At 36.5% G+C, this 26,762-nt stretch overlaps 3 protein-coding genes and 1 long non-coding RNA gene across 5 annotated transcripts; 3 read left to right on the top strand and 1 right to left on the bottom strand.

Annotated features, from left to right (window-relative positions):
* The first annotated feature begins 361 nt into the window (after window positions 1-361).
* On the top strand, window positions 362-11,034 carry LOC116119474 (tRNA (cytosine(34)-C(5))-methyltransferase-like). The gene is made up of 10 exons (XM_031405418.1): window positions 362-606; window positions 678-766; window positions 2,943-3,009; window positions 3,109-3,224; window positions 4,129-4,195; window positions 4,327-4,375; window positions 4,623-4,693; window positions 5,839-5,925; window positions 10,502-10,590; window positions 10,860-11,034. Exons 1-10 carry the CDS (start codon window positions 424-426, stop codon window positions 11,032-11,034), a joined length of 993 nt encoding a protein of 330 aa, XP_031261278.1. The 5' UTR covers window positions 362-423.
* Window positions 11,035-14,045: 3,011 nt separating this feature from the next.
* Window positions 14,046-14,618, top strand: LOC116119487. The gene is made up of 3 exons (XR_004126400.1): window positions 14,046-14,107; window positions 14,239-14,287; window positions 14,531-14,618. It is a non-coding gene; the product is annotated as an uncharacterized LOC116119487 (long non-coding RNA).
* A 951-nt stretch (window positions 14,619-15,569) lies between these two features.
* Window positions 15,570-23,837, top strand: LOC116119486 (tRNA (cytosine(34)-C(5))-methyltransferase-like). Of its 2 annotated transcripts, none has more exons than XM_031405433.1 (9): window positions 15,570-15,822; window positions 15,904-15,959; window positions 16,406-16,491; window positions 16,738-16,830; window positions 18,534-18,698; window positions 21,000-21,150; window positions 21,417-21,967; window positions 22,905-23,139; window positions 23,209-23,837. In XM_031405433.1, the coding sequence occupies exons 1-9, from the start codon at window positions 15,656-15,658 to the stop codon at window positions 23,466-23,468; spliced, it is 1,764 nt and encodes a 587-aa protein (XP_031261293.1). In that variant the 5' UTR covers window positions 15,570-15,655; the 3' UTR covers window positions 23,469-23,837. The 2 variants fall into 2 exon arrangements, with proteins under 2 accessions (XP_031261293.1, XP_031261292.1); XM_031405432.1 differs by having other exon boundaries at window positions 21,414-21,967; window positions 23,209-23,835.
* A 162-nt stretch (window positions 23,838-23,999) lies between these two features.
* LOC116119485 (ras-related protein Rab11A) lies at window positions 24,000-26,531 on the bottom strand. The gene is made up of 2 exons (XM_031405431.1): window positions 26,103-26,531; window positions 24,000-24,675 (listed from the first exon to the last, which is right to left on the bottom strand). Exons 1-2 carry the CDS (start codon window positions 26,330-26,332, stop codon window positions 24,231-24,233), a joined length of 675 nt encoding a protein of 224 aa, XP_031261291.1. The 5' UTR covers window positions 26,333-26,531; the 3' UTR covers window positions 24,000-24,230.
* Between the last annotated feature and the right edge of the window lie 231 nt (window positions 26,532-26,762).

Genomic DNA, 26,762 nt, shown 5'->3' with positions numbered 1-26,762 from the left:
TTATCATTTATAACTAATTTTTTGAAGTTTTTCTTTCAATGTCTAAACAAAGAGCAGATGTTATATTGGATCATTTTAATAGAATCCTCCTAATTTGTTAGACTTCTTCCTTCTTGTTCCTCTACTTTCTCTCAGGCCAAACACTCATTTACTTCTAGCAGTGAAATTAGTTGGCACGCAAATATCAAGTGAGAAATAAAGTCGTGGGCTGATCCAGACAGCAAACGAAGGCTTTTCAAATAGGTTGGATTGGACTGAGCCGGGCCGGGCTAGTAGGCCATAACAAAAATGTGAATTCATAATCATAACTCCCACAAACCGCACACAAGAGCGGGCGTTATAAACTCCACGCCACATTACGGTCACCGAATCAATACAAGAGCAAAGCAAAGCAAAGCAGTAGAAGCAAAGAAAAGAGCGGAAATGGGCGGCGGAGGAAGAGAAGGAAGAAGTTACAGGTCTCGCACTCAGAGAAAACATTTCAAACAAAGTAGAGAGAACGTTTGGAAACGTAGCAAAGCCGATCCTTCTGCTCCCGATTCAACTGACAATTCAACTTGGCAGCCTTTCGCCACTCAGAACCCCGCCTTCGATGAATACTATAAGGTACTTCATTTCTTTTCTTTCTTTACTTCCTCCTTGTAAATTAATGGTTTTCTGTAATTTTATGTTGGTAGGCGCAAGGGATTGTGGCTGCTGAGGAGTGGGAGCGCTTTGTGGAAGTTCTTCGAAAGGCATTACCGGCTGCGTTTAGAATTAATTCCAGGTAAAAATATTCTGGTTAGTAATTTTTTATGTTTGTTAAATTGTTATTGTGAGAGAGGATAACTGCGATGATTGATTTTTTTATTTGTGCTATGCTTTCAGTTCAAGTATTTAGGTTTAAAGTGGGAAACTGTGTACTGCTAAGTTGTCATGTGGTAGTTTTTGTATTTTTTGGTCAGAGACTTGACTAGTTTAACAGTGTGCTATACTGACATTTAGTGTAGTTGGCGTTTCATAAGATTGATCAGTTGGGGTACATCAATTATGTGTGCATATAGAAGAGGAAATTGCAATGTCTTGGTTTGTGCTAAAAGTAATTAATGATAAGGGCATTGGGTTCTTCCTGCCATTTGCTGCTGTCATTGGCAAGACATTTGTTGCCGGCACTCCATCATAAGCTATTAGGAATATGCTCTTTCCTTAATTGCTTAAATACATATGCAGCACTTCAGCTTCAAATTTCTGTATGGTTTTGAGTCTGTCTTTGCTCCAGTGTTTAAGGAGCTTGGTTAGCAGAGTTAGGGTCTTCTTAAGTTAGGCATGTGGCTGGTGCGTTTTCCTTGGTTGTTTGAGATTATTTAATACAGTTGGGTCACTTTCTTGGCCAGGTGATGTTAAACTTATAAGCCCTTTTGGATTTAATTTACTATACCTGCATGTCCTCGGAGTTCCAGCCCTATCACGTAGTCAAATCATTGAATTTGAATGCAGTCCTAGAAAGCCTATAAGAGCTGTATGCTGATGATAGAGCAAGTTTGGCCTGCAGGATAATAATTGTAGTTGCACATGTGCTAAGACCCGTGCAAGTTCCTCTAGGATTCAGTTTTGAACAAGTTTTCCTGGTTACCACTGTCACACTTTGACTTGTCCCCGAAGCCAGTGCATTTTGACCCGGTCCTATACATAGGATAAGAGGATAGCATTGTAAAAATCAATTGTGCAAGTGCTCTTAAGCCAGGGGGAAGAATGATTGTTGATATCAGAAGATGGCTAAGGCCTCAACTTTGATAAATCTATGATAAACATTAATCTGAAAAACTGTGAGCTAGTGGTTATTCATTTGTAGTTTTGTGATGTATCTATTTTTGGGTGCACAAATAGTTGAGTGTTCTTAGCTAGAGAATGCAAGAAACTTCATGGTGCTTGCCTAGTTGGATGTGCCAAGACGTTACACTATGTGAAATCATGGATCAAAATTTCAGTTCAAAAGAGTAGTAGCTTCAAGACTTAGAACCTTGGAGCATGAACATGTAAGTGGCTGAACAATGTACTTAGTCGTTATTGTGGTTATACAGAATGATATGACTATGAAAGAAAATTAGGATTGAAAAACAAGATAGGGATTTTGGTGCCTGAGACTATTTAAAGCAATCAGAATCCCTTTTTCCCGTAATGGTTACTATTGAGATAGAAATTTGATGCTAGTCACTAGAAGATATGGCAATGTCAAACCACACAAAAAAAGGGTTATGCTAACGAACTGGTATTACTGAAAGAGACAACAAATGTGATTAGTGTATATGAATTAATGAATTAAACATGGTTGGTTATCATATGAAGGGTCAAAAGTTGGTGTTTTTTCTTTTATTTTGGGTTGGGGGGTTTGGGAATTCGGAAGCATAAATTTATAGCATAGGTTTACACTTGTAAAGGGACAGTTTTCTTTTTTATAGTTTTAATCCCCTTGGTAGACACCTGGTCCACTTCATACATGTAATTTTTATGGTTATATACATCCTCAGTTTTCTATAGAACATAAATATGTGCTTTCTGTAACCTGTCAATGGTGTAGAGGACCCTCAACATATATGATTATGATGATCTTTTTCCCTAAAGGAGAACTTTGGGATTTTAATTCTGCTAGTAGCTGACTGTAGCAACAGAAATCCATCTAAATAATCTATTAGGGTATTGTTATAATCCATCATGCTGCCCCCTTCAGAAACCTAAAGTGCTATGGAAAACAGTGTTCTTCTCACTTCCAGTGGGTAGGGATTTTAATCTTTTACGTTCTTTATTTCATACTTCTCATGCTTTATAGTTAGTTTTGTTTACAGCTTCCTTGAACCTTTTTTTTCTTTCTCTTAATAATATAAAACCATTAGATTCTTACTCATGAGTTATATTAGAAAATAAAGTTTCTTGTGTCAGTGATGTCCCATTATTTGATTCTGCAGTAGCCAATTTTGTTCGGATATTCGATCACAATTGGAGAATGACTTTATGGAATCTCTTCAAGCTGAGGTAAGGCACACCATTTGTTTTATCATGATTCGTATGTCTCAGGACTGCCTTTGTTCTTAATTATTTCAAACTCTTATTATCTGTTTCACCTTTTTTCAGGTCAGTGAAGAGGGTGAAGCTGGGGCCATTAGACCGTTGCCTTGGTACCCTGACAACCTTGCTTGGCAATCAAATTTTTCTCGCATGCAGTTGAGGAAGAACCAAACCCTTGAGAGGTAATTAATTTATTATGTAATATTGTTTTAATAACTTTAAGTAAGTAAATAGCATTGTGGCATCACCTTAAAGAGTTTAACACAGGAGGTATATGGTGCCTTTCCATTGGGATGCTGTCTAGTGATTTTGGCTGTCACTAGGCCACAATTGTTATACTGCTAATGTGCCAGTTGTAAATTGGTGGCAATTCAGTACTTCAATAACTAATGTACCTAATCACTGCCAATTGTAATGTTTTGTTTTGTGCTGGGATGCATATGCTCATGTACCTAGTTGTGAATTTTTGGTATATCTATAATTTCGGAATTTATAGAACTATGGATGATGTTGGTTATCGTAGAAAGGATTCCCTATAGAGTGTTTGTTTTCATTATTACGCATCAATTACTATGAAGAGGATATAATGCAAAATGTGCTTCAAGACACTTTAATGAGTAAACCCTTCAAGTAATTTAGAAAATATAACTTTTTGGTAAAAAGATCCAATTTTTCATGAATGAAACAACAATATGTGATTTGCAACATTTAGTGGATGGTTTGTGACTAACTGACCACAAGATACTGAGAATTTCATTGTAATTTGGTAGAAGGGGAGAGTATAAGACAAAGAAAAATTTATATAATGATCACATAACATTACAAAATGGTGAAGCTGGAAATCCAGCACCTTAGATACAATGAAAAACTACTAGGGGAATGTGTACAATATTTGAAGGTTGTCTATTATACGATAAGCTGGTTTGAATCATTCAACTAGAATCAAATTAGTTTTCTTATATTTTAGTTTCAACTATTGATTCTGATTATATTATATGATCAGCTGGTGCGAATCATTCAACTGGAATCAAATTAGTTTTCTTATTTTTTATTTTCAGCTATTGATTCTGATTAAACCAATTTCAGGTTCCATGAGTTCTTAAAGCTAGAAAATGAAATTGGGAACATAACCAGACAAGAGGCTGTTAGCATGGTGGGCAGACTTTTACTCGTTGTATTTCCTTGATGCCACTATGATTGAGAAATTTTGAGTGTCGGAGACATGCAGTTCACTTTTGTTACTGCTTAAGTTTGTCCTATAACTTAATACTTGCTATGGTGTAGGTACCTCCCCTCTTCTTGGATGTACAGCCAGATCATTTTATACTTGATAGTAAGCAACCTTTGTAGTGCATGTGAAAAGTTCTCATACCATTTACTCTCCTTTTTCTTGTAAAAGAAGTACTACATCAGTTAAACAATTTATGCAATTATTTCGTTTTTCTTCAAAATATGTTGAGCTTATGAGGTGTTATACCTTCTCATATCTCAAATATAGGAATGATATAATAACACTTATGAATCCAAAATAAATTTCAACGTAACATAGAGTTTCCTTACTGCTTGCTTTTATTATGCAGTGTGCGCAGCACCAGGTTCAAAAACATTCCAATTGATTAGTTTCTTCCTCTTGGTTCTCTATTTCTCTCAGGCAAACACTCATTTGCTTCAACAGTGTACTTAAAATGAGGGTCACCTAGAAATTAAGAAATGCTACGGACACCAACGTTTTGGCATCAAATTTTACAATAAATGACGTGTCCATTGAATCAGACGAGCCGTATATCACGTAACCAATATTTCGCGAATTGATGAGTGGACACCAGTCCATTATCAAATTTTTTTAGATGAAATGCTCAGACAATGTCAAAGTGGTCCATAATTTACTTAAAATCTTTTTTTTCTTTTTTCATCTAAAAATTTTACACTTTAAAAATGAATATTTCATCTTAATTAAACAATGGATAGGCATCAATTTAAAAGGGACGCATGTCCATTGAATGTAAAATTTTTTAGACAGACGTCCATTGTATGGACATCCATCCATAGTAAAAGGATACCTGTCCAATAAGATAGAAGAGAATCCATTATTTTTCTTTTAAAATTTTTTAGACGGGCATTCATCTCGTCTATAGTAAATAGACACCGTCCATATAATATGAACATGGGTCATTAATATGGGTAGACGTCATAAATGTTGGATAACATCATTCACGAAAGACTTAGCAGTGCGTCGACTGGTTGTCTGTCCTTTGATACAAAAATTCGATATAAAATTTTGGTGTCCGTAACATTACTATAAATTAATGGCACGCAAAATCGGTGAGAATAAAAGTCGTGGGCTGATCCAGACAGCAAATGTAAGTTTTCAAATAGGTTGGATTGGACTGAGCCGGGCCAGTAGCCCATAACAAAATGTGAATTCATAATCATAACTCCCACAAACCGCACACAAGCGCGGGCGTTACAAACTCGCACCATTACGGTCACCGAATCAATACAAGAGCAAAGCAAGCACAGCAGTAGAAGCAAAGAAAAAGAGCGGAAAGGGCGGCGGAGGAAGAGAAGGAAGAAGTTACAGGTCTCGCACTCAGAGAAAACATTTCAAACAAAGTAGAGAGAACGTTTGGAAACGTAGCAAAGCCGATCTTCTGCTCCCGATTCAACTGACAATCCAACTTGGCAGCCTTTCGCCACTCAGACCCCGCCTTCGATGAATACTATAAGGTAATTCATTTTTTTCTTTCTTTACTTCCTCCTTGTAAATAATGGTTTTCTGTGATTTGATGTTGGTAGGCGCAAGGGATTGTGGCTGCTGAGGAGTGGGAGCGCTTTGTGGAAGTTCTTCGAAAGGCATTACCGGCTGCGTTATTGAATTTCCAGGTAAAAATATTGTGGTTAGTAATTTGTTGTGTTTGTTAAATGCTATGTTGTGAGAGAGGATAACTGCGAGATTGATTTTTTATTTGTGCTATGCTTTCAGTTCAAGTAAGGTTTAAAGTGGAAAACTGGGTACTGCTAAGTTGTCATGTGGTACTTTTTGTATTTTGTGGTCAGAGACTTGACTAGTTAACATGTGCTATACTGAAATTTAGTGTAGTTGGCGTTTCATGAGATTGATCAGTTGGGGTACATCAATTATGTGTGCATATAGAGAGGAATTTGCAATATCTTGGTTTGTGCTAAAAGTGATTAACGATAAGGGCATTGGGTTCTTCCTGCCATTTGTGCTGTCATTGGCAAGACATTTGTTGCGGACTCCATCATAAGCATTAGGAATTGCTCTTTCCTTAATTGCTTAAATACATATGCAGCACTTCAGCTTCAAATTTGTCTTGGTTTTGAGTCTGTCTTTGCTCCAGTGTTTAAGGAGCTTGGTTAGCAGGTTAGGGTCTTCTTAAGTTGGCATGGTGGGTGCGTTTTCTTGGTTGTTTGAGATTATTTAATACAGTTGGGTCACTTTCTTGGCCAGGTGATGTTAAACTTATAAGCCCTTTTGGATTTAATTTACTATACCTGCATGTCCTCGGAGTTCCAGCCCTATCAGGTAGTCAAATCATTGAATTTGAGGCAGTCCTAGAAAGCCTATGGTGCATTTTCCTTGGTGTTGAGATTGTTTAATACAGTTGGGTCACTTTCTGGGCAGGTGATGTTAAATTATAAGCCCTTTTGGATTAATTTACTATACCTGCATGTCCTCGGAGTTCCAGCCCTATCACGTAGTCAAATCATTGAATTGAATGCAGTCCTAGAAAGCATAAGAGCTGTATGCTGATGATAGAGCAGTTTGGCCTGCAGGATAAAATTGTGTTGCACATGTGCTAAGACCGTGCAAGTTCCTCAGGATCAGTTTTGAGCAAGTTTTCCTGGTTACCACTGTCACACTTGACTTGTCCCCGAAGCCAGTGCATTTTGACCCGGTCCTATACATAGGATAAGAGGATAGCATTGTAAAAATCAATTGTGCAAGTGCTCTTAAGCCGGGGAAGAATGATTGTTGATATCAGAAGATGGCTAGGCCTCAACTTGATAAATCTATGATAAACATTAATCTGAAAAACTGTGAGGAGTGTTATTCATTTGTAGTTTGTGATGTATCTATTTTTGGGTGCACAAATAGTTGAGTGTTCTTAGCTAGAAATGCAAGAAACTTCATGGTGCTTGCCTAGTTGGGTGTGCCAAGACGTTACACTATGTGAAATCATGGATCAAAATTTCAGTTCAGAGAGTAGTAGCTTCAAGTTAGAGTTAGAACCTTGGAGCATGAACATGTAAGTGGCTGAACAATGTACTTAGTCGTTATGTGGTTATACAGAATGATATGACTATGAAAGAAAATTAGGATTGAAAACAAGATAGGGATTTTGGTGCCTGAGACTATTTAAGCAATCAGAATCCCTTTTTCCGCGTAATGGTTACTTTGAGTAGTTCAAGGAAATGAATCAAATCATAAAAGTAAACTTCAAAAAACGTTGTGAAAAATATTTGACGCTTCAAAACTTGGAAAAAAAAAATTGAAAAAGATTTTATTTGAAATGTCCTAAATTTAAACTTTTCCTAATGATTCAAAATTGCTTACTCAATCACCCAAGAAGTCTTTTTGAATTAAAACGGTTGGACACTAAATAATAGGCCCAAACGGCCCCAAAAATGAAGAATCCATTAGGTTTCAACAAAATAGACAATTTTTTTAGGGAAATGATTTCCAACCCCCATCGAATTGATTATTATCCTCTTATTGCTAAATACACTTCTTTTTTATAATTAAAAAAAAAATTATCTTTAAACCCCATCTAATACCGAAAATAACCTTCTAAGCTTAATTGGGTTTATAATCCCCAATTTCAAACTTAATTATGTTGTTAATTTTACCCCTTTTTTCCCATCTTCAGTAGATAAACTTTATTAATTTTTTTGTTTACACACATTCTCCCCAATTTTCAAATTTTAATTTGAAACTTACCTTTTTCTTCTTTAGATGCAAATTCATCCCGTTATGCAATTACTTTTCTATAATATTAGTAATTTAGTATTATATTTTCATCAATCAAACAAATATTTGAAATAAAATAAAAGGTTTCAATGATTATAAAAAGTTAGGGTTAGAGTTTATATAAGATTAGAAGTTAAAAATTAAAACAGAAATATAAAATAGAGTAAATTGTATTTAAAAATTATGGTTGCGTTTGGTATACTTTTTTAAATAGTGTTTCTAAAATCTTATTAAGAATAGGATATGATAAGATTCTGACTGAAAATGTGTTTGGTACATTGTTGGAAAACATTTCCTTAAAATTTTAGATTATTTTTTAACCCTTTACATTTGTTAATTTAGCTAAACATCCCCCTTTAACAATAAAAGTTCACAAATTAACAATAACACCCCCACCCACCCAATCAACTGCCGACAACCAGCCACCATCGCCGGACGGTGGCCGTCAGTCTCCGGAATGGTGCATGAATAGCTGGATCTGATTGGTCGTGCGCTGATTTTGCATTTTCTAATCATATCCACCTGGATCTGGTCGGAAAAGGCAAGATCGACATACTACTGGTCAGATCCAACCGATTGTGCATCGTTTGAGCGTCGACTGTCGATGGTGGCGGTGGCGGCTGGTGATGGCTGCTGGCGGGTGATAGTGGCTTGGGTGGGTGAGAATGTTTTTGTTAATTTTAAAACTTTTATTGAGAAAGATCATTGTTGATGTTTTTACTTTTGAGTTGAATAGAATAAAATTGGATTTTGAAGAATATTAAAACAAACACATTTTTATTTTTTAGGATAGGATAACGGAACAGGATAGTGTTAAATAGCCATACAAACGCAACAATAATCTCATTATTAGTCATTTTAATTAAGGTTAAACTTGTTAAAATAAAAAATACATTTAAAAGTGGGGGATACTGATAAATTAGGTGAGGGATAAAAATCACTTCCCTTTTTCGTAAGAAAGAAGAAAATCGATCAAAGCTGGTCCAATAGGCTCCATTGGGCCTAATCAAGAAGCCCGAGATTGGAAACCTAAGTAATGGGTCATATGTCAGTTACGACTCCAAATCCAAATCCAAGGTAATGGGTCATAGGTAGAGGAGTAAAATAGGTTCCTAATGTGCAAGAATTTAGGTAGCAAAGACACAATTAGTCTAACGTGATTTTATAATTTATAACTAATTTTTTGAATTTTTTCTTTCAATGTCTAAACAAAGAGCAGATGTTATATTGGATCATTTTAATAGAATCCTCCTAATTTATTAGATTTTGCTTCCTTCTTGTTTCTCTAATTTCTCCTATCAGGCCAAACACTCATTTGCTTCTAACAGTGTACTTAAAATGAGGGTCACCTAGAAAAAGAAAATGCTACGGACACCAACGTTTTGCATCAAATTTTACACTAAATGACGTGCCATTGAATCAGACGAGCCGATATCACGTTAACAAATATTTCGCGATTGATGAGTGGACACCAGTCCATTATCAAATTTTTTTGAATGAAATGCTCACAATGTCCAACTGTGCGTCCATACTTTTACTTAAAATCATTTTTTTTTCTTTTATTTCATCTAAAAATTTTACACTTTAAAAATATATTTCATCTTAATTAAACAATGATAGGCATCAATTTAAAAGGGACGCATGTCCATTGAATGTAAAATTTTTTAGACAGACGTCCATCTTGTATGGACATCCATCCATAGTAAATGGATACCTGTCCATATAAGATAGACGAGAATCCATTATTTTTCTTTTAAATTTTTTAGACGGGCATTCATCTCGCTATAGTAAATAGACACCCTCCATATAATATGAACATGAGTTCATTAAATATGGGTAGACGTCCATAAATGTTGGATAACCATTCATTCCGCAAAGACTTCAGCATGTTGCGTCGACTGGTTGTCATGTCCTTTGATACAAAAATTCGATATAAAATTTTGGTGTCCGTAACATTACTCATAATTAATTGGCACGCAAATATCGAGTGAGAAATAAAGTCGTGGGCTGATCCAGACAGCAAATGTAAGTTTTTCAAATAGGTTGGATTGGACTGAGCCGGGCCAGTAGCCCATAACAAAAATGTGAATTCATAATCATAACTCCCACAACCCCACACAAGCGCGGGCGTTACAAACTCCACGCCACATTACGGTCACCGAATCAATACAACAAAGCAAAGCACAGCAGAGAAGCAAAGAAAAAGAGCGGAAATGGGCGGCGGAGGAAGAGAAGGAGAAGTTACAGGTCTCGCACTCAGAGAAAACATTTCAAACAAAGTAGAGAGAACGTTTGGAAACGTAGCAAAGCCGATCCTTCTGCTCCCGATTCAACTGACAATCCCACTTGGCAGCCTTTCGCCACTCAGAACCCCGCCTTCGATGAATACTATAAGGTACTTCATTTCTTTTCTTTCTTTACTTCCTCCTTGTAAATTAATGGTTTTCTGTGATTTGATGTTGGTAGGCGCAAGGGATGTGTGCTGCTGAGGAGTGGGAGCGCTTTGTGGAAGTTCTTCGAAAGGCATTACCGGCTGCGTTTAGAATTAATTCCAGGTAAAATATTGTGGTTAGTATTTGTTGTGTTGTTAAATTGCTATTGTGAGAGAGATAACTGCGATGATTGATTTTTTTATTTGTGCTATGCTTTCAGTTCAAGTATTTAGGTTTAAAGTGAAACTGTGTACTGCTAAGTTGTCATGTTTACTTTTTGTATTTTGTGGTCAGAGACTTGACTAGTTTAACATGTGCTATACTGAAATTTAGTGTAGTTGGCGTTTCATAGATTGATCAGTTGGGGTACATCAATTATTGTGTGCATATAGAAGAGGAATTTGCAATATCTTGGTTTGTGCTAAAAGTGTTAACGATAAGGGCATTGGGTTCTTCCTGCCATTTGCTGCTGTCATTGGCAAGACATTTGTTGCCGGCACTCCTCATAAGCTATATGAATATCCTTTCCTTAATTGCTTAAATACATATGCAGCACTTCAGCTCTAATTTCTGTATGGTTTTGAGTCTGTCTTTGCTCCAGTGTTTAAGGAGCTTGGTTAGCAGAGTAGGGTCTTCTTAAGTTAGGCATGGGCTGGTGCGTTTTCCTGGTTGTTTGAGATTATTTAATACAGTTGGTCACTTTCTTGGCCAGTGGATGTTAAACTTATAAGCCCTTTTGGATTTAATTTACTATACCTGCATGTCCTCGGAGTTCCAGCCCTATCAGTAGTCAAATCATTGAATTTGAAGGCAGTCCTAAAAGCCTATGGTGCATTTTCCTTGGTTGTTTGAGATTGTTTTACAGTTGGTCACTTCTTGGGCAGGTGATGTTAAACTTATAAGCCCTTTTGGATTTAATTTACTATACCTGCATGTCTCGGAGTTCCAGCCCTATCACGTAGTCAAATCATTGAATTTGAATGCAGTCCTAGAAAGCCTATAAGAGCGTATGCTGATGATAGAGCAAGTTTGGCCTGCAGATAATAATTGTAGTTGCACATGTGCTAAGACCCGTGCAAGTTCCTCTAGGATCAGTTTTGAGCAAGTTTTCCTGGTTACCACTGTCACACTTTGACTTGTCCCCGAAGCCAGTGCATTTTGACCCGGTCCTATACATAGGAAAGAGGATAGCATTGTAAAAATCAATTGTGCAAGTGCTCTAGCCAGGGGAAGAATGATTTTTGATTCAGAAGATGGCTAAGGCCTCAACTTTGATAAATCTTGATAAACATTAATCTGAAAAACTGTGGCTAGTGTTTATCATTTGTAGTTTTGTGATGTACTATTTTGGGTGCACAATAGGGAGTGTTCTTAGCTAGAGAATGCAAGAAACTTCATGGTGCTTGCCTAGTTGGATGTGCCAAGACGTTACACTATGTGAAATCATGGATCAAAATTTCAGTTCAAGAGAGTAGTAGCTTCAAGTTAGAGACTTAGAACCTTGGAGCATGAACATGTAAGTGGCTGAACAATGTACTTAGTCGTTATGTGTTTATACAGAATGATATGACTATGAAAGAAAATTAGATTGAAAACAAGATAGGGATTTTGGTGCCTGAGACTATTTAAGCAATCAGAATCCCTTTTTCCCGTAATGGTTACTATTGGATAGAAATTTGATGCTAGTCACTAGAAGATATGGCATGTCAAACCACACAAAAAAGGGTTATGCTAACGAACTGGTATTACTGAAAGAGACAACAAATGTGATTAGTGTATGAATTAATGAATTAAACATGTTGGTTATCATATGAAGGGTCAAAAGTTGGTGTTTTTTCTTTATATTTTGGGTTGGGGGGTTTGGGAATTCTGAAGCATAAATTTATAGCATAGGTTTACACTTGTAAAGGGACAGTTTTCTTTTTTTAGTTTTAATCCCCTGGTGACCTGGTCCACTTCATACATGTATTTTTATGGTTATATACATCCTCATTTTTCTATAAACAATAAATATGTGCTTTCTGTAACCTGTCAATGGTGTAGAGGACCCTCAACTATATGATTATGATTATCTTTTTCCCTAAAGGAGAACTTTGGGATTTTAATTCTGCTAGTAGCTGACTGTAGCAACTGAAATCCATCTAAATTCTATTAGGGTATTGTTATAATCCATCATGCTGCCCCCTTCAGAAACCTGAAACCTAAAGTGCTATAGAAAACATGTTCTTCTCACTTCCAGTGGGTAGGGATTTTAATCTTTTACATTCTTTATTTCATACTTCTCATTTTATAGTTAGTTTTGTTTACAGCTTCCTTGAACCTTTTTTTTCTTTCTCTTAATAATAAAAACCATTAGATTCTTACTCATGAGTTATATTAGAATAAAGTTTCTTGTGTCATGATGCCATTATTGATTCTGCAGTAGCCAATTTTGTTCGGATATTCGCTCACAATTGGAGAATGACTTTATGGAATCTCTTCAAGCTGAGGTAAGGCACACCATTTGTTTTATCATGATTCGTATGTCTCAGGACTGCCTTTGTTCTAATTATTTCAAACTCTTATTCGTTTCATCTTTCACCTTTTTCAGGTCAGTGAGAGGGTGAGCTGGGGCCATTAGACCGTTGCCTTGGTACCCTGACAACCTTGCTTGGCAATCAATTTTTCTCGCATGCGTTGAGGAAGAACCAAACCCTTGAGAGTAATTAATTTATTATGTATATTGTTTTAATAATTTAAGTAGTAAATAGCATTGTGGCATCACCTTAAAGAGTTTAACACAGGAGGTATATGGTGCCTTTCCATTGGATGCTGTCTAGTGATTTTGGCTGTCACTAGGCCACAATTGTATACTGCTAATGTGCCAGTTTAAATTGGTGGCCATTCATACTTCAATAACTAATGTACCTAATCACTGCCAATTGTAATGTTTGTTTTGTCGGGTGCATATGCTCATGTACCTAGTTGTGATTTTTGGTATATCTATATTTCGGAATTTATAGAACTATGGATGATGTTGGTTATCGTAGAAAGGATTCCCATAGAGTGTTGTTTTCATTATTACGCATCAATTACTATGAAAGGATATAATGCAAAATGTGCTCTAGACACTTTAAGGAGTAAACCCTTCAAGTAATTTAGAAAATATAACTTTTTGGTAAAAGATCCATTTTTCATAATGAAACAACAATATTGTGATTTGCAACATTTAGTGGATGGTTTTTGACTAACTGACCACAAGATACTGAGAATTTCATTGTAATTTGGTAGAAGGGAGAGTATAAGACAAAGAAAAATTTATATAATGATCACATAACATTACAAAATGGTGAGCTGGAAATCCAGCACCTTATACTAAAAAACTACTAGGGGAATGTGTACAATATTTGGAGGTTGTCTATTATACGATTAGCTGGTTTGAATCATTCATGGAATCAAATTAGTTTTCTTATATTTTAGTTTCAACTATTGATTCTGATTATATATATGATCACTGGTGCGAACATTCAACTGGAATCAAATTAGTTTTCTTATTTTTATTTTCAGCTATTGATTCTGATTAAACCAATTTCAGGTTCCATGAGTTCTTAAAGCTAGAAAATGAATTGGGAACATAACCAGACAAGAGGCTGTTAGCATGGTGGGCAGACTTTTACTCGTTGTATTTCCTTGATGATGCCACTATGATTGAGAATTTTGAGTGTCGGAGACATGCAGTTCACTTTTGTTACTGCTTAAGTTGTCCTATAACTTAATACTTGCTATGTGTAGGTACCTCCCCTCTTCTTGGATGTACAGCCAGATCATTTTATACTTGATAGTACAACCCTTTGTAGTGCATGTAAAAGTTCTCATACCATTTACTCTCTCTTTTTCTTGTAAAAGTAGTACTACATCAGTTAACACATTTATGCAATTATTCGTTTTTCTTCAAAATATGTTGAGCTTATGAGGTGTTTACCTTCTCATATCTCAATATAGGAATGATATAATAACACTTATGAATCCAAAATAAATTTCAACGTAACATAGAGTTTCCTTACTGCTTGCTTTTATTATGCAGTGTGCGCAGCACCAGGTTCAAAAACATTCCAATTGCTAGAGATTATTCATCAATCCGCAAAACCTGGATCACTACCTGATGGAATGGTTTGTCTCATTTCTAGTTTCTAGGACATAATTATAATTATCACTCTTATTTCCCTTTTTTTTTTTTTTTTTTTTTTTTTTTTTTTGTTTTTTTGTTTCCTGTTTCTGGTATTCAGAAACATGAAGATCATGTTCATTGCTCTTGTGCTATTTTTGTTTCATGAATACACTAAAATCTGTTGGATTCACGTAGGCTTCAAGGCAAAGGATATAGGAAAACAACTTAAAATTGTCTCTGATTTTAACACCCAATAAGTCACATCAGCTTTATGACAAAGTAGTAATGACTGATGGATACTCTCCTGTAAAAACTTGAGAATTTTTGATTATATTTAGAATAATTTTTAAAACTAATCAAATATTGAAAAATTACGTAAAAATAGTAGCAAACTTTTACTTATAAATATTTAATATTGTTCTATTTTTATGGTATTTTATCATAATTCCTCATGCTTTGTGACATGGTAATGTTTGTTTGCTCTTTATGCATAAAAAAACCTTTTAAAAAAATATTTTTCCAGTATCATCTTTTGAAAACATTTTACCAAATCTTTTAAAAAAAAATGTTAAAATCATACCTATCTTAATTTAAAAAGACTATTAAAGGTGCTCTTTTATTTATTTTTAAAATTTTTAAATGTTGTTATCAGAAGATACACAAATGCATTCTCTATCTTAAAAATAGAAAATTTGAAATCTTATTTCACTTTCTCCTTCCCAATTTTTTTTTTTTTTTTAAAACAAAATGCAAAAGAAAAAACGTAACTGACACTCTTAGGTTCCAGTAACTTCTTTATCTGTTTCCTTTTGGTTTGTTCTACCTGCTCTTTCTTGTTATTTCTATGGCATATTTTTCTTGATATTTCATCGCGTTTTTCTTATTCTTTTTATTCTATATGTTGAATTGATCTATCTTCTCTCTCTCTCTCTCTCTCTTCTGGTAATTAGGTGGTTGCAAATGATCTTGATGTCCAAAGGTGTAACCTACTCATCCCACCAACAAAACGAATGTGCACTGCCAACTTGATTGTCACAAATCATGAAGCCCAACACGTTTCCTGGCTGTCGCTCAAAATCTAATGCTTCTGATAAAGAAATTGAATTGGAGTCAAACATCAGTCAGCTTCTGTTTGACCGTGTCTTATGTGATGTTCCTTGCAGTGGGGATGGAACCCTGCGCAAGGCTCCAGATATCTGGAGGAAATGGTTAGATTTTTGTTTTCTCCCAGTCACACTTTTGAAAATTATTTTTGTTACCGTTTAATGGAATTAGTTTTTGCATTGCAGGAATGTAGGATTGGGCAATGGGCTCCATAGCCTGCAAGTTCAGATAGCCATGCGAGGTATCTTGTTTAGAAAAGCAGTTATACAAACTTCTTGGTTTTATGGCCCTATCTTGTATAGAAAACCATTTAACCTGAATGCAGTTAATTAAGAGAAATAAGAACCCACTAGGTGCTGTTTGGTGTGCATCTAAATGTTCCTTGGAAGATTTTTGAAGAGAATAAAATGACGAGTAGTCTGTTGCTAAATTCTCCCACATTGTATTAAGAATGCCACTTGGGTTTCATTATTGCCTATATATAAAGATTCTTGATAATTAATTGGCTTGAGCTAAGCTATTGTTCCATTATCACGGCGAGTTTGTTGATTTTAACTATTACATACTTGGGTCCAACAAACCCCCCGCCCCCGCTCCCACTTTTTAACCAAAAAAAAAAAAAAAAAAAAATCCCTTTGTTTCATCAAAGGGTGTTAAGATTTATAGCAGTGGTATTGATTGTTGCAGGTATGTCTCTACTTAAAGTCGGTGGAAGAATGGTTTACTCGACGTGCTCCATGAATCCAGTTGAGAATGAGGCGGTGGTTTCTGAGGTAATGTATTGTTTACAAGATATAAACATATTAAAAGATAGCATATCTCTTGGACAACCTACATTTGGATTGTTTCCTAATCATCATAGTCGTGATGAAGGAAATATAGTTGTTATTCATGTTTAGTAGTGTGTGCTAAATCTCCAATCATGAGTGTCATTTTTATTTGTTTATATATATATATATATATATATATATATGCTAGTGTTACATGAAAAATAAGGCCCATGTGTTCTTCTTCTCTAGATTTTGCGCAAATGTGGAGGATCTGTTGAACTTGTTGATGTCTCAAGTGAGATTCCTCAGCTTATTCGTCGGCCAGGTCTTAGAAGCTGGAAGGTGTGTTATTGCTTCCCCAAAATCCATGCTCAATCCCTCTCCTGTCTGAATTTTGATGTTCTATTGTTATGCAAATGTAAAGTTCCGATTGTTATCATGTCATGTCTTGCCGTTATGGATTTTCAAGAATATATGTAGCTGCTCCCTTCATTGTTATGCTGATGTAAATTTCTGATAGCATCGCTTCATGTCTTGCTGTTCTTCAATTACTATTATAAAATCATCTTTGTTTTTTTAACTTCACTGGAAATTCTGAAGTTGAAAATTTGCATACCTCTTCCCCTTCAGAGGATACTCAGGAGTCTTTTTGGTGCTCTGTAGTCTTTTTTTTTTTTTTTTTTTTTGTAATATTTGTATGTCTCCTGGAAGGGCATGATTCTAAGATTTAGCATGAGTTTTCTGTAATTTTCTGAAGTAGTCATCTATCAGAAAAAAAATCCATTTTTCCCCCTAATATAGAAGTCCCATGGTGGCAACCTGGAATGGACATCAGAAAAGTTTAGTAAGGGCGAATGCATAAATTGTAATATAAGGTTGAGTTTTTGATGGAGTAATGATAAGGGCATGACTGAGACTGCATTTTGTTAGGTTTAGCCTACTGACCAAAAGAGTTCTTTGTATTGTCAGTATTTCTTTTCAATTTTTGTGTGTCGTATGATTGCAATTAAAGGAGCTATAAGTTAGTGATTAAAAAAAATAGTTTACGTTTATGGGTAGAATCCCATAATTTTAGCTTTTTCAATGAGTTCTATTTGAGGTTTTTAAAAGGATTGAAATGTTAAAGATACTCTTACAGTATTTTCCATTATATTACTGATCCTCTCTTTATAATAGAACTCCTTTCAAAAATTTGCTACTAAGTAGAACTGTTATGTTTATGGGACCAAACAGCTAAAAACTTTTAATTAAAGCTCTACTTCTGTAAGATCTATTCTAGATGCTGCACTTGAAGAAGCCGAAACAAGTAGGCCCTAAATCTTAATAGTGACGTAGGAAATGAAATCGTTGAAGTAGCTAAAGATGGTGAGTCTCCGATGTTTGTCTTTTAATGGATGTATGGGTCCCTAGGGCGATTTATGTTATTAGTTTATTTATTAGAACTTTCTGTTCTATTCTTATGCAATAAGTTGTTTAGTTGTTAATAATTGTGTAAACTTTGAATCTGATTTGTCATTTTTGGTTTTGTCAAACTTTGAGAGAGCTGGGTTAGTATTTGAAGTTTGAATATTAATTTCTGGTGTATGCTTGAAAATTGTCCTACTTTGATCTTCTATATTTTATAGTTTGTATTTGGATTCAGAAGTTTTTATCTTATCTGCTCTATTCCGGGCGAAGGTCATAGCTACTGGTTTTGTTTATTTTGAATCATGTTCAAAAGATACATCTATTTTTTAGAAATTAATTGCAAAAAGTTTAATTGGCATTGATGTCTAATACGGTGGAAAATTCATTCTTTAGAAGTTGTCTTTACATAGATGACTAAGGATCACAAAAATGTTATGATCCAAACTTCAAAAGTTAGATACTAAAACTTTGATAGATAGTGCATTTGATTAATCAAGCTTACATACCATGAAAGTTTTTAATTATCCAATAATTGGACTAAAAGTTTAAATGATAGAAATTATGTTATTGAATCTGTTCAATATAGTCTTTTTTTACAAAGAATTGATAACATGCTATCTTCTGTTGTTTGTGTACAGATACGTGACAAGGGTGTTTGGTTAGCTTCCTACAAGGATGTCCCCAAATATCGCAGAACAGGGATTATTCCCAGCATGTTTCCTTCTGGCAGGAGTGATGTGGATCCAACTGACAATGGCCATAAGCAGGAGAATGGCACCAATGGAAATTCTGAAGATGCACTTCAGCCAATGGAGGATGCTATGACTTTAGTTGAAGATTTGGATGTGGAGGTTTCTGATCTTCCATTAGAACGTTGCATGAGGCTAGTACCTCATGATCAGAACTCTGGAGCCTTTTTCATTGCTGTCCTCCAGAAAGTTTCCCCGCTGCCAGGTAATAATATTAGGTCATATTACTTCTAGATTATAAGTATCGGGTGGGGTATATCCAAGGTATGCCTGGTAGTACATAAGTATGGTAATAGTATGGTTCTTTCTCCATTTCATGTGGATTCTTGATTCCCTTCTGCATGTTTGCTGAACTTATTTTTGTTATACCATTGTAAACATCTCTCCCTGCTTCTGGATTAGCTTCTAAATTGGTATCTGTAAGATGTTATTTGTCTATATGCATTTTTTTGAATTCTTTTTCCTGCAGTAGTTCAGGAGAAATCTACCACTCCACAAGGAAATTTGGTCCCTAAAAAGGATGATGAGCCACGTATAACATTATCAAATCAAATTCCTGAAGATAAAAATGGAAAGGTGGAGGTAGCAGATGGTGCAAATGAGATGTGTCCAGAAGGCACTTCAGAGGCTAATTTAATTGATAATGAAGAAGAAGGAGCTGCTTTGGAACCGGATTCTTTTAATGCATGTGAAAACCATGACACAGAGGAAACTGAAGTGCCTGTTGATAAGGAAACTGGTTCTGGAAGAACCGGGGAGAAGAGGAAGTTACAGATGCAAGGAAAATGGAAAGGGGTTGACCCTGTTGTTTTCTTCAAAGACGAAACTATTATCAGTAGCATACAGACATTCTATGGGATTGATGAGTCCTTTATGCTCTATGGCCATCTTGTCACAAGAAATAGTGATGCTAACCATGTGAAGAGAATTTACTACGTTTCAAAGTCAGTGAAGGATGTTCTTGAACTAAATTTCCGAGTTGGGCAGCAACTTAAGATAACTTCTGTTGGCCTGAAAATGTTTGTAAGTATATCCATACATTACTTGTCTTCTTATTGTTTTATTTATTTATTTTTTATCTTTGGGATTAACTTTCAATTACTGATTAGGAACCCAGCCTGGCCTGGCCGGTTTAACCGGTTATACCTGGACCCAGGGCCTTCACCGGTTTAACCGGCAAAGGTAGAAAACTGGCCCTCAAAATTACAAACACCCCCTGCTCCTTCCACTCACCCCCTCTCACATTTCAGCACTTTCTCCCTCACTTCGTCGGATTCCGGTGCCTAAAATCACCCCCGAACCCTCCATTGGCCTCACCGGCATCTCCTCACCAAAAACCCCAACACCCCTGACCTTGATTGGTCGCTGATCGTTGTCGGCCACCCTTAGGGTTTCGTGATTTTACTTTTTTTCGGTCGTTCCCAGTGCCGAAAATCACCCCCGTCCCCTCCATTTGCCTCACTGGCATCTCCCCACCAAAACCCCCATCATCCCGAAGTCCGATTGGCCGCCGATTGTCACCTGTCTGCAGGGGTGTTTTGCTGGATTTCAAAGTTGAAGGGACTGATGTGTATTTATCAGGGGTGTGTTTGCTAGACTTTAAACCTACTGGATTGATGGTTAAACCGTCGGTCAAACCGTGACCTAGTCCCCTGGCCGGGTTCCTAATCATTGCTTTCAAATAGATATGATCATATTGCTTTCTCCACGGATCTCTTCCTCCTCTTCGGCTTTGCTTATACCTTACCCTATGTATAATGATAAACTTTTGATGTCAGTTAACAAATCTGTCTATTGCCTTGAGCAAAACTTGTGTGCATTGCTTAAGGTTATCATTTGCCAAACTGTATATCTTATAAGAGTTTATAAATTAAACCAATGAACAAAAAGGGAACTTCTGCATGATTTATGATAAGAGTTTTGAGTTTTTTTTATTTTTATTTTTTTGCTTATTTAACAGGAGCGGCAAACATCCAGAGAAGGGACCACTGCACCATGTTCATTTAGGATATCATCTGAAGGGTTGCCAGTAATTCTTCCATACATCACCAAGCAGATCCTCTATGCAACCCCAACCGACTTCAAGCATCTATTGCAATATAAAAATATCAAATTTGCAGACTTTGTTGATGCTGAGTTTGGTCAGAAGGCATCAAAGCTAATGATGGGTTGCTGTGTGATAGTACTAAAGAGAGGTATGTAGCATCATATCCTGTCTTGCATGCAATGCATGTTAAGTTGATTCAATTATCAATCTTCTGCAGGTGGCAATGCTTTGCCAGATCCTGTCCAAGTTGATGAATCAACAATAGCCATAGGATGCTGGAAAGGCAGGGCCAGTTTGAGTGTGATGGNCAGCCAACAGAGGATGCTATGACTTCAGTTGATGATTTGGATGTGGAGGTTTCTGATCTTCCATTAGAACGTTGCATGAGGCTAGTACCTCATGATCAGAACTCTGGAGCCTTTTTCATTGCTGTCATCCAGAAAGTTTCCCTGCTGCCAGGTAATAATATTAGGTCATATTACTTCTAGATTATAAGTATCGGGTGGGGTATACCCAAGGTATGCCTGATAGTAATATGTATGGTAATAGTATGGTTCTTTCTCCATTTCATGTGGATTCTTGATGCCCTTCTGCATGTTTGCTGAACTTATTTTTGTTATACCATTGTAAACATCTCTCCCTACTTCTGGATTAGCTTCTAAATTGGTATCTGTAAGATGTTATTTGTCTATATGCATTTTTTTGAATTCTTTTTCCTGCAGTAGTTCAGGAGAAATCTACCACTCCACAAGGAAATTTGGTCCCTAAAAAGGATGATGAGCCACGTATAACATTATCAAATCAAATTCCTGAAGATAAAAATGGAAAGGTGGAGGTAGCAGATGGTGCAAATGAGATGTGTCCAGAAGGCATTTCAGAGGCTAATTTAATTGATAATGAAGAAGAGGGGGCTGCTTTGGAACCGGATTCTTTTAATGCATGTGAAAACCATGACACAGAGGAAACTGAAGTGCCTGTTGATAAGGAAACTGGTTCTGGAAGAACCGGGGAGAAGAGGAAGTTACAGATGCAAGGAAAATGGAAAGGGGTTGACCCTGTTGTTTTCTTCAAAGACGAAACTATTATCAGTAGCATACAGACATTCTATGGGATTGATGAGTCCTTTATGCTCTATGGCCATCTTGTCACAAGAAATAGTGATGCTAACCATGTGAAGAGAATTTACTACGTTTCAAAGTCAGTGAAGGATGTTCTTGAACTAAATTTCCGAGTTGGGCAGCAACTTAAGATAACTTCTGTTGGCCTGAAAATGTTTGTAAGTATATCCATACATTACTTGTCTTCTTATTGTTTTATTTATTTATTTTTTATCTTTGGGATTAACTTTCAATTACTGATTAGGAACCCAGCCTGGCCTGGCCGGTTTAACCGGTTATACCTGGACCCAGGGCCTTCACCGGTTTAACCGGCAAAGGTAGAAAACTGGCCCTCAAAATTACAAACACCCCCTGCTCCTTCCACTCACCCCCTCTCACATTTCAGCACTTTCTCCCTCACTTCGTCGGATTCCGGTGCCTAAAATCACCCCCGAACCCTCCATTGGCCTCACCGGCATCTCCTCACCAAAAACCCCAACACCCCTGACCTTGATTGGTCGCTGATCGTTGTCGGCCACCCTTAGGGTTTCGTGATTTTACTTTTTTTCGGTCGTTCCCAGTGCCGAAAATCACCCCCGTCCCCTCCATTTGCCTCACTGGCATCTCCCCACCAAAACCCCCATCATCCCGAAGTCCGATTGGCCGCCGATTGTCACCTGTCTGCAGGGGTGTTTTGCTGGATTTCAAAGTTGAAGGGACTGATGTGTATTTATCAGGGGTGTGTTTGCTAGACTTTAAACCTACTGGATTGATGGTTAAACCGTCGGTCAAACCGTGACCTAGTCCCCTGGCCGGGTTCCTAATCATTGCTTTCAAATAGATATGATCATATTGCTTTCTCCACGGATCTCTTCCTCCTCTTCGGCTTTGCTTATACCTTACCCTATGTATAATGATAAACTTTTGATGTCAGTTAACAAATCTGTCTATTGCCTTAAGCAAAACTTGTGTGCATTGCTTAAGGTTATCATTTGCCAAACTGTATATCTTATAAGAGTTTATAAATTAAACCAATGAACAAAAAGGGAACTTCTGCATGATTTATGATAAGAGTTTTGAGTTTTTTTTATTTTTATTTTTTTGCTTATTTAACAGGAGCGGCAAACATCCAGAGAAGGGACCACTGCACCATGTTCATTTAGGATATCATCTGAAGGGTTGCCAGTAATTCTTCCATACATCACCAAGCAGATCCTCTATGCTACCCCAACCGACTTCAAGCATCTATTGCAATATAAAAATATCAAATTTGCGGACTTTGTTGATGCTGAGATTGGTCAGAAGGCATCAAAGCTAATGATGGGTTGCTGTGTGATAGTACTAAAGAGAGGTATGTAGCATCATATCCTGTCTTGCATGCAATGCATGTTAAGTTGATTCAATTATCAATCTTCTGCAGGTGGCAATGCTTTGCCAGATCCTGTCCAAGTTGATGAATCAACAATAGCCATAGGATGCTGGAAAGGCAGGGCCAGTTTGAGTGTGATGGTTACAGCTATTGACTGCCAGGAGCTGCTAGAAAGGCTTTTAATGCGTATTGAGACCGAGAAGGACAAGTCAATGCAGGAAAACAATGTTGAGACAGCTCAAGTACAGGATCTGGATAATACTGGAAAGAATGAAGGGACCGACTCTATGGAAGTAGGTATAAATGGTTGAAAGTAACAACAATTTTTAGTTACCAGACTCCCTACATTGTACTTTAAAGCTTATATTGGTCTTTATCTTAGCAAAACTTCTTGTCTTGGTTATTACAATTTTACCATTACTGATTCTATTAAACATGTATGTGATTGTGTATTTTTGCCGCAGTGGCAATTGCAATTTTGAGAATGAAGTATTAGGAAATTGCAGCTTCTTTGTATGCTATTTGGATGGTAAAAGCAGCATGAGTAAATCGTGCTGGAGTGTGTATAAGCTTTCGCCAGGAAACTGTTTTTGAAGCCACTGATTAGATGGAAAGAAGCCAAAGCCACAATCTTGGTTATTTCAAATATAATTTACTGCAGTTTCTTCATTACTTTTGAGATATTGAAGTCCAGTACTATTTCTCTTTTTCATCCGTGTGTAGTTAATTACCCAGTTTTTATTAACTTAACCTTCCTGAGTTAACCCAAAAGTATGCTATATTTATTTACCAAGAGAATAGAGAAAAAAGAAAATAATAGAAATAGAAATAAGAAAAAAGTGTTGTACTGCAAAATGGTTTAAAATGAAACAGGTAGGCTAAATAATCAACAACCATATTTAATGCAAATTGGTAACAAGTGCTCCACACCCTTTTAACTGTTTTATGGCTTTTAAAAACATTGAATTAATCATCTGCTCATCAAACTTAACTAAACCAATGTTAAAAAAAAATATACAACACAAATAAATCACACCTCCCAAAAATTGATACTAGCTACATGGAACATCACATCAAGTTCTACAGCACAGGTTGCTCTTAGCTGGGATTTCCTGTGCAGGTCCTGGAATAAGGATCTTCTTGCCAGCAAGGTTTGCGGGGTTGCCATTGCCTTGACCTTCTTCAGCTGTTAGATTCTTCTTGTTCACAATATTGAAAATCTCAGTCAAGACGGTCATGAAGGCAGTCTCAACGTTTGTTGCTTGCAATGCTGAGGTCTCTAAGAAAAACAGGCCTTCCTTCTCAGCAAATTCTTTGGCATCCTCTGTGGGAACTGCACGCTGGTCCTCCAGATCACTCTTGTTCCCAATCAGGATGATAACAATATTCTTATCGGCATGGCTTCGCAGCTCTTCCAGCCAACGGGGTATGTGATCAAAGCTCTGGCGTCTCGATATATCGTAAACCAGCATTGCCCCAACAGCACCTCTGTAATATGCACTTGTGACAGCTCTGTATCTGCTCATTTCACCAAAAAGCAGAGGGCAAAAGCATCACTTTCTGGAGAAAGTTTCAGTAAAATTTAAATCCAATGTCAAGGGTCTACCATGACAAAGACTTGAGTACGTCGTGGCATATCATAAAAATTAGGTTTAGATCATAAATCCATTTTGTTTAAGTTTAATCAAGTTTGCAAACTAACTTCTCCATGGCAGCGATTACAGAGGATAAAATAATACAGTACAAAATTTATTGATCTAACTAAAGACCAGATTATAATAGAAGAACAAGCTACTAGTTCCAAAATTAATGAAAAACCTTAAAATTCTGAAAATTATAATTAACCTACCCTAAAATTCATGACAAACTTTTCTTCAAGTTCTGTAATATTTACCAAACATCTCTCCTACATGAGATGTTATAAACGACAAAACCTCAGATGAAACTGCTGATGTTTCCCCTTTATAAATATAAGTTTATTAGTCATTACAAAGCAGATACATGCTGAACCACTTGTTTAAGTGACAACTGAAGGCTGCAAAACACATAGCCCAACACTATAAAAGCACATAGCCCAACACTATAAAATGCATCTAATGTATTGATCATGGAAGAAAATCACAAATCAGAACCTAAAAAGTACCTCAGGCACTACAAGAATGGGATCAGTTTGGATTAAGTCCAAGGCTCAAATCACAGTAATAAAATGATAATATGCGACAAAGGGAAAAAGAAAAAACAAAAACTAATACTGCACCACCACTAATCCTATCCCCTAAGAAAATGAACTGATTCCATCTTCAAACTGAGACTTGTATTCCCACCACGGTCAAACAAGAAGCTGCCTAGATTCTGTTAGACTGGGAACAACCCATGATTATGCACAAATCCATTATAATATTACACTAACATTGAAGGATACTTTGCCACTGTATCAGATGCCAATGTCGAAATCTAAGGTACAACTTCATATTTACCATATTTACCAGCTATTTTCTGTTACAGTTTTGAAATTCAATGTTGCAAAGAAAAAAGAGAAAAAAGCAATGCTACTCACAGAAACTGAGCACACAAACTGTCGTGGCTTTACTATTTCATTGTGACACCATTCACCCTCATTACTTGCATCAACCTTTTTAATTTTAAAATTTCCATTCGTGGCGTCTCAAGTCAATTTGCTTACCAAGTTTATGTGCAGTATTATCACAAAATACATACACACAGCATAGATCGATTGACCGACATTGACAAGGCATCAGCCAGCACGAATACAAACAACTAAATACACCTTTCATCATCTTGACATAACAATCTCTAAACATGGCATCCAAAAAAACAAGGCAATCAGATCAAAATCTAGAAACAACCCACATCAAATCTAAGTCATCTAAACATAACAATGTTGAAAAAAAGCTAAAAAAAAAGTGAATTGGTTGGAAAAGTACCGTTCTTGGCCAGCAGTGTCCCAGATCTGAGCTTTAACGCTCTTATGTTCAATAACTAAAGTACGCGTTTGAAACTCAACTCCAATAGTGGCTTTGGAGTCCAAACTGAAGTCATTTCTGGCAAACCTGGCAAGTATCTGAGACTTGCCAACAGCAGAGTCTCCGATTAATACAACTTTGAACACATAGTCTATCTTTTGATTGGGATCTCCATAGCCTCCAGTAGCCATGTGTTTGTGTTAGTGTTTGTTTAAACTGAGAAATCAAAGAATGAAGAGAGGAAGTGAACTTGTGGGAATGATGAAGAAGAAGGTGAAATTTGATGGAGTTGAAGTTGGAGTTGGAGTTGGAGTTGGGTCGGGTGAAACTGGGTTCCAGAGTTTTTATTATTAATTGGGAAAGTAAAAGTTTTTACTTTTTAAGGCATGTAATGCGTATGTCTCGGATGAGATTGGACCTCAACCTAATTAATCGTTTCTTCACGCCAGTGTTAAACGACTGCGTCGAATAGTCTGTGATTGTTAGAAAATCCGAGGTTAATTTTGACCTCCCATTCCTTTTCGGCTTTTCCACACACTTTCTTAACGTGAAAATTACCAGGTAATAATATTTCCAGCACCACCAGCAGCCATGATTGAGCAAACTTTTGAGTAGTTTATA

The sequence above is a fragment of the Pistacia vera genome, unplaced genomic scaffold (genome assembly GCF_008641045.1).
Source record: "Pistacia vera cultivar Batoury unplaced genomic scaffold, PisVer_v2 Contig890, whole genome shotgun sequence".
In the NCBI taxonomy this organism is placed as follows: Eukaryota; Viridiplantae; Streptophyta; class Magnoliopsida; order Sapindales; family Anacardiaceae; genus Pistacia; species Pistacia vera.
Note: the sequence above shows the minus strand (reverse complement) of the source record. Positions and strands in the feature narration are given on the sequence as shown.

Bases quoted from the DNA above. Each gene is read 5' to 3' on its own strand.
- LOC116119486 (XM_031405432.1), top strand. From the start codon at position 15,656: ATGAAGCCCAACACGTTTCCTGGCTGTCGCTCAAAATCTAATGCTTCT. The intron at 16,492-16,737 runs GTAATGTATTGT...CTTCTTCTCTAG, and splicing joins ATGAGGCGGTGGTTTCTGAG to ATTTTGCGCAAATGTGGAGG. The intron at 16,831-18,533 runs GTGTGTTATTGC...GTTTGTGTACAG, and splicing joins CAGGTCTTAGAAGCTGGAAG to ATACGTGACAAGGGTGTTTG.
- LOC116119485 (XM_031405431.1), bottom strand. From the start codon at position 26,332: ATGGCTACTGGAGGCTATGGAGATCCCAATCAAAAGATAGACTATGTG. The intron at 24,676-26,102 runs GTACTTTTCCAA...TGAAATGAGCAG, and splicing joins GACACTGCTGGCCAAGAACG to ATACAGAGCTGTCACAAGTG.
- LOC116119474 (XM_031405418.1), top strand. From the start codon at position 424: ATGGGCGGCGGAGGAAGAGAAGGAAGAAGTTACAGGTCTCGCACTCAG. The intron at 3,225-4,128 runs GTAATTAATTTA...AACCAATTTCAG, and splicing joins AAGAACCAAACCCTTGAGAG to GTTCCATGAGTTCTTAAAGC. The intron at 10,591-10,859 runs GTAAAATATTGT...GTGTGCATATAG, and splicing joins GCGTTTAGAATTAATTCCAG to AAGAGGAATTTGCAATATCT.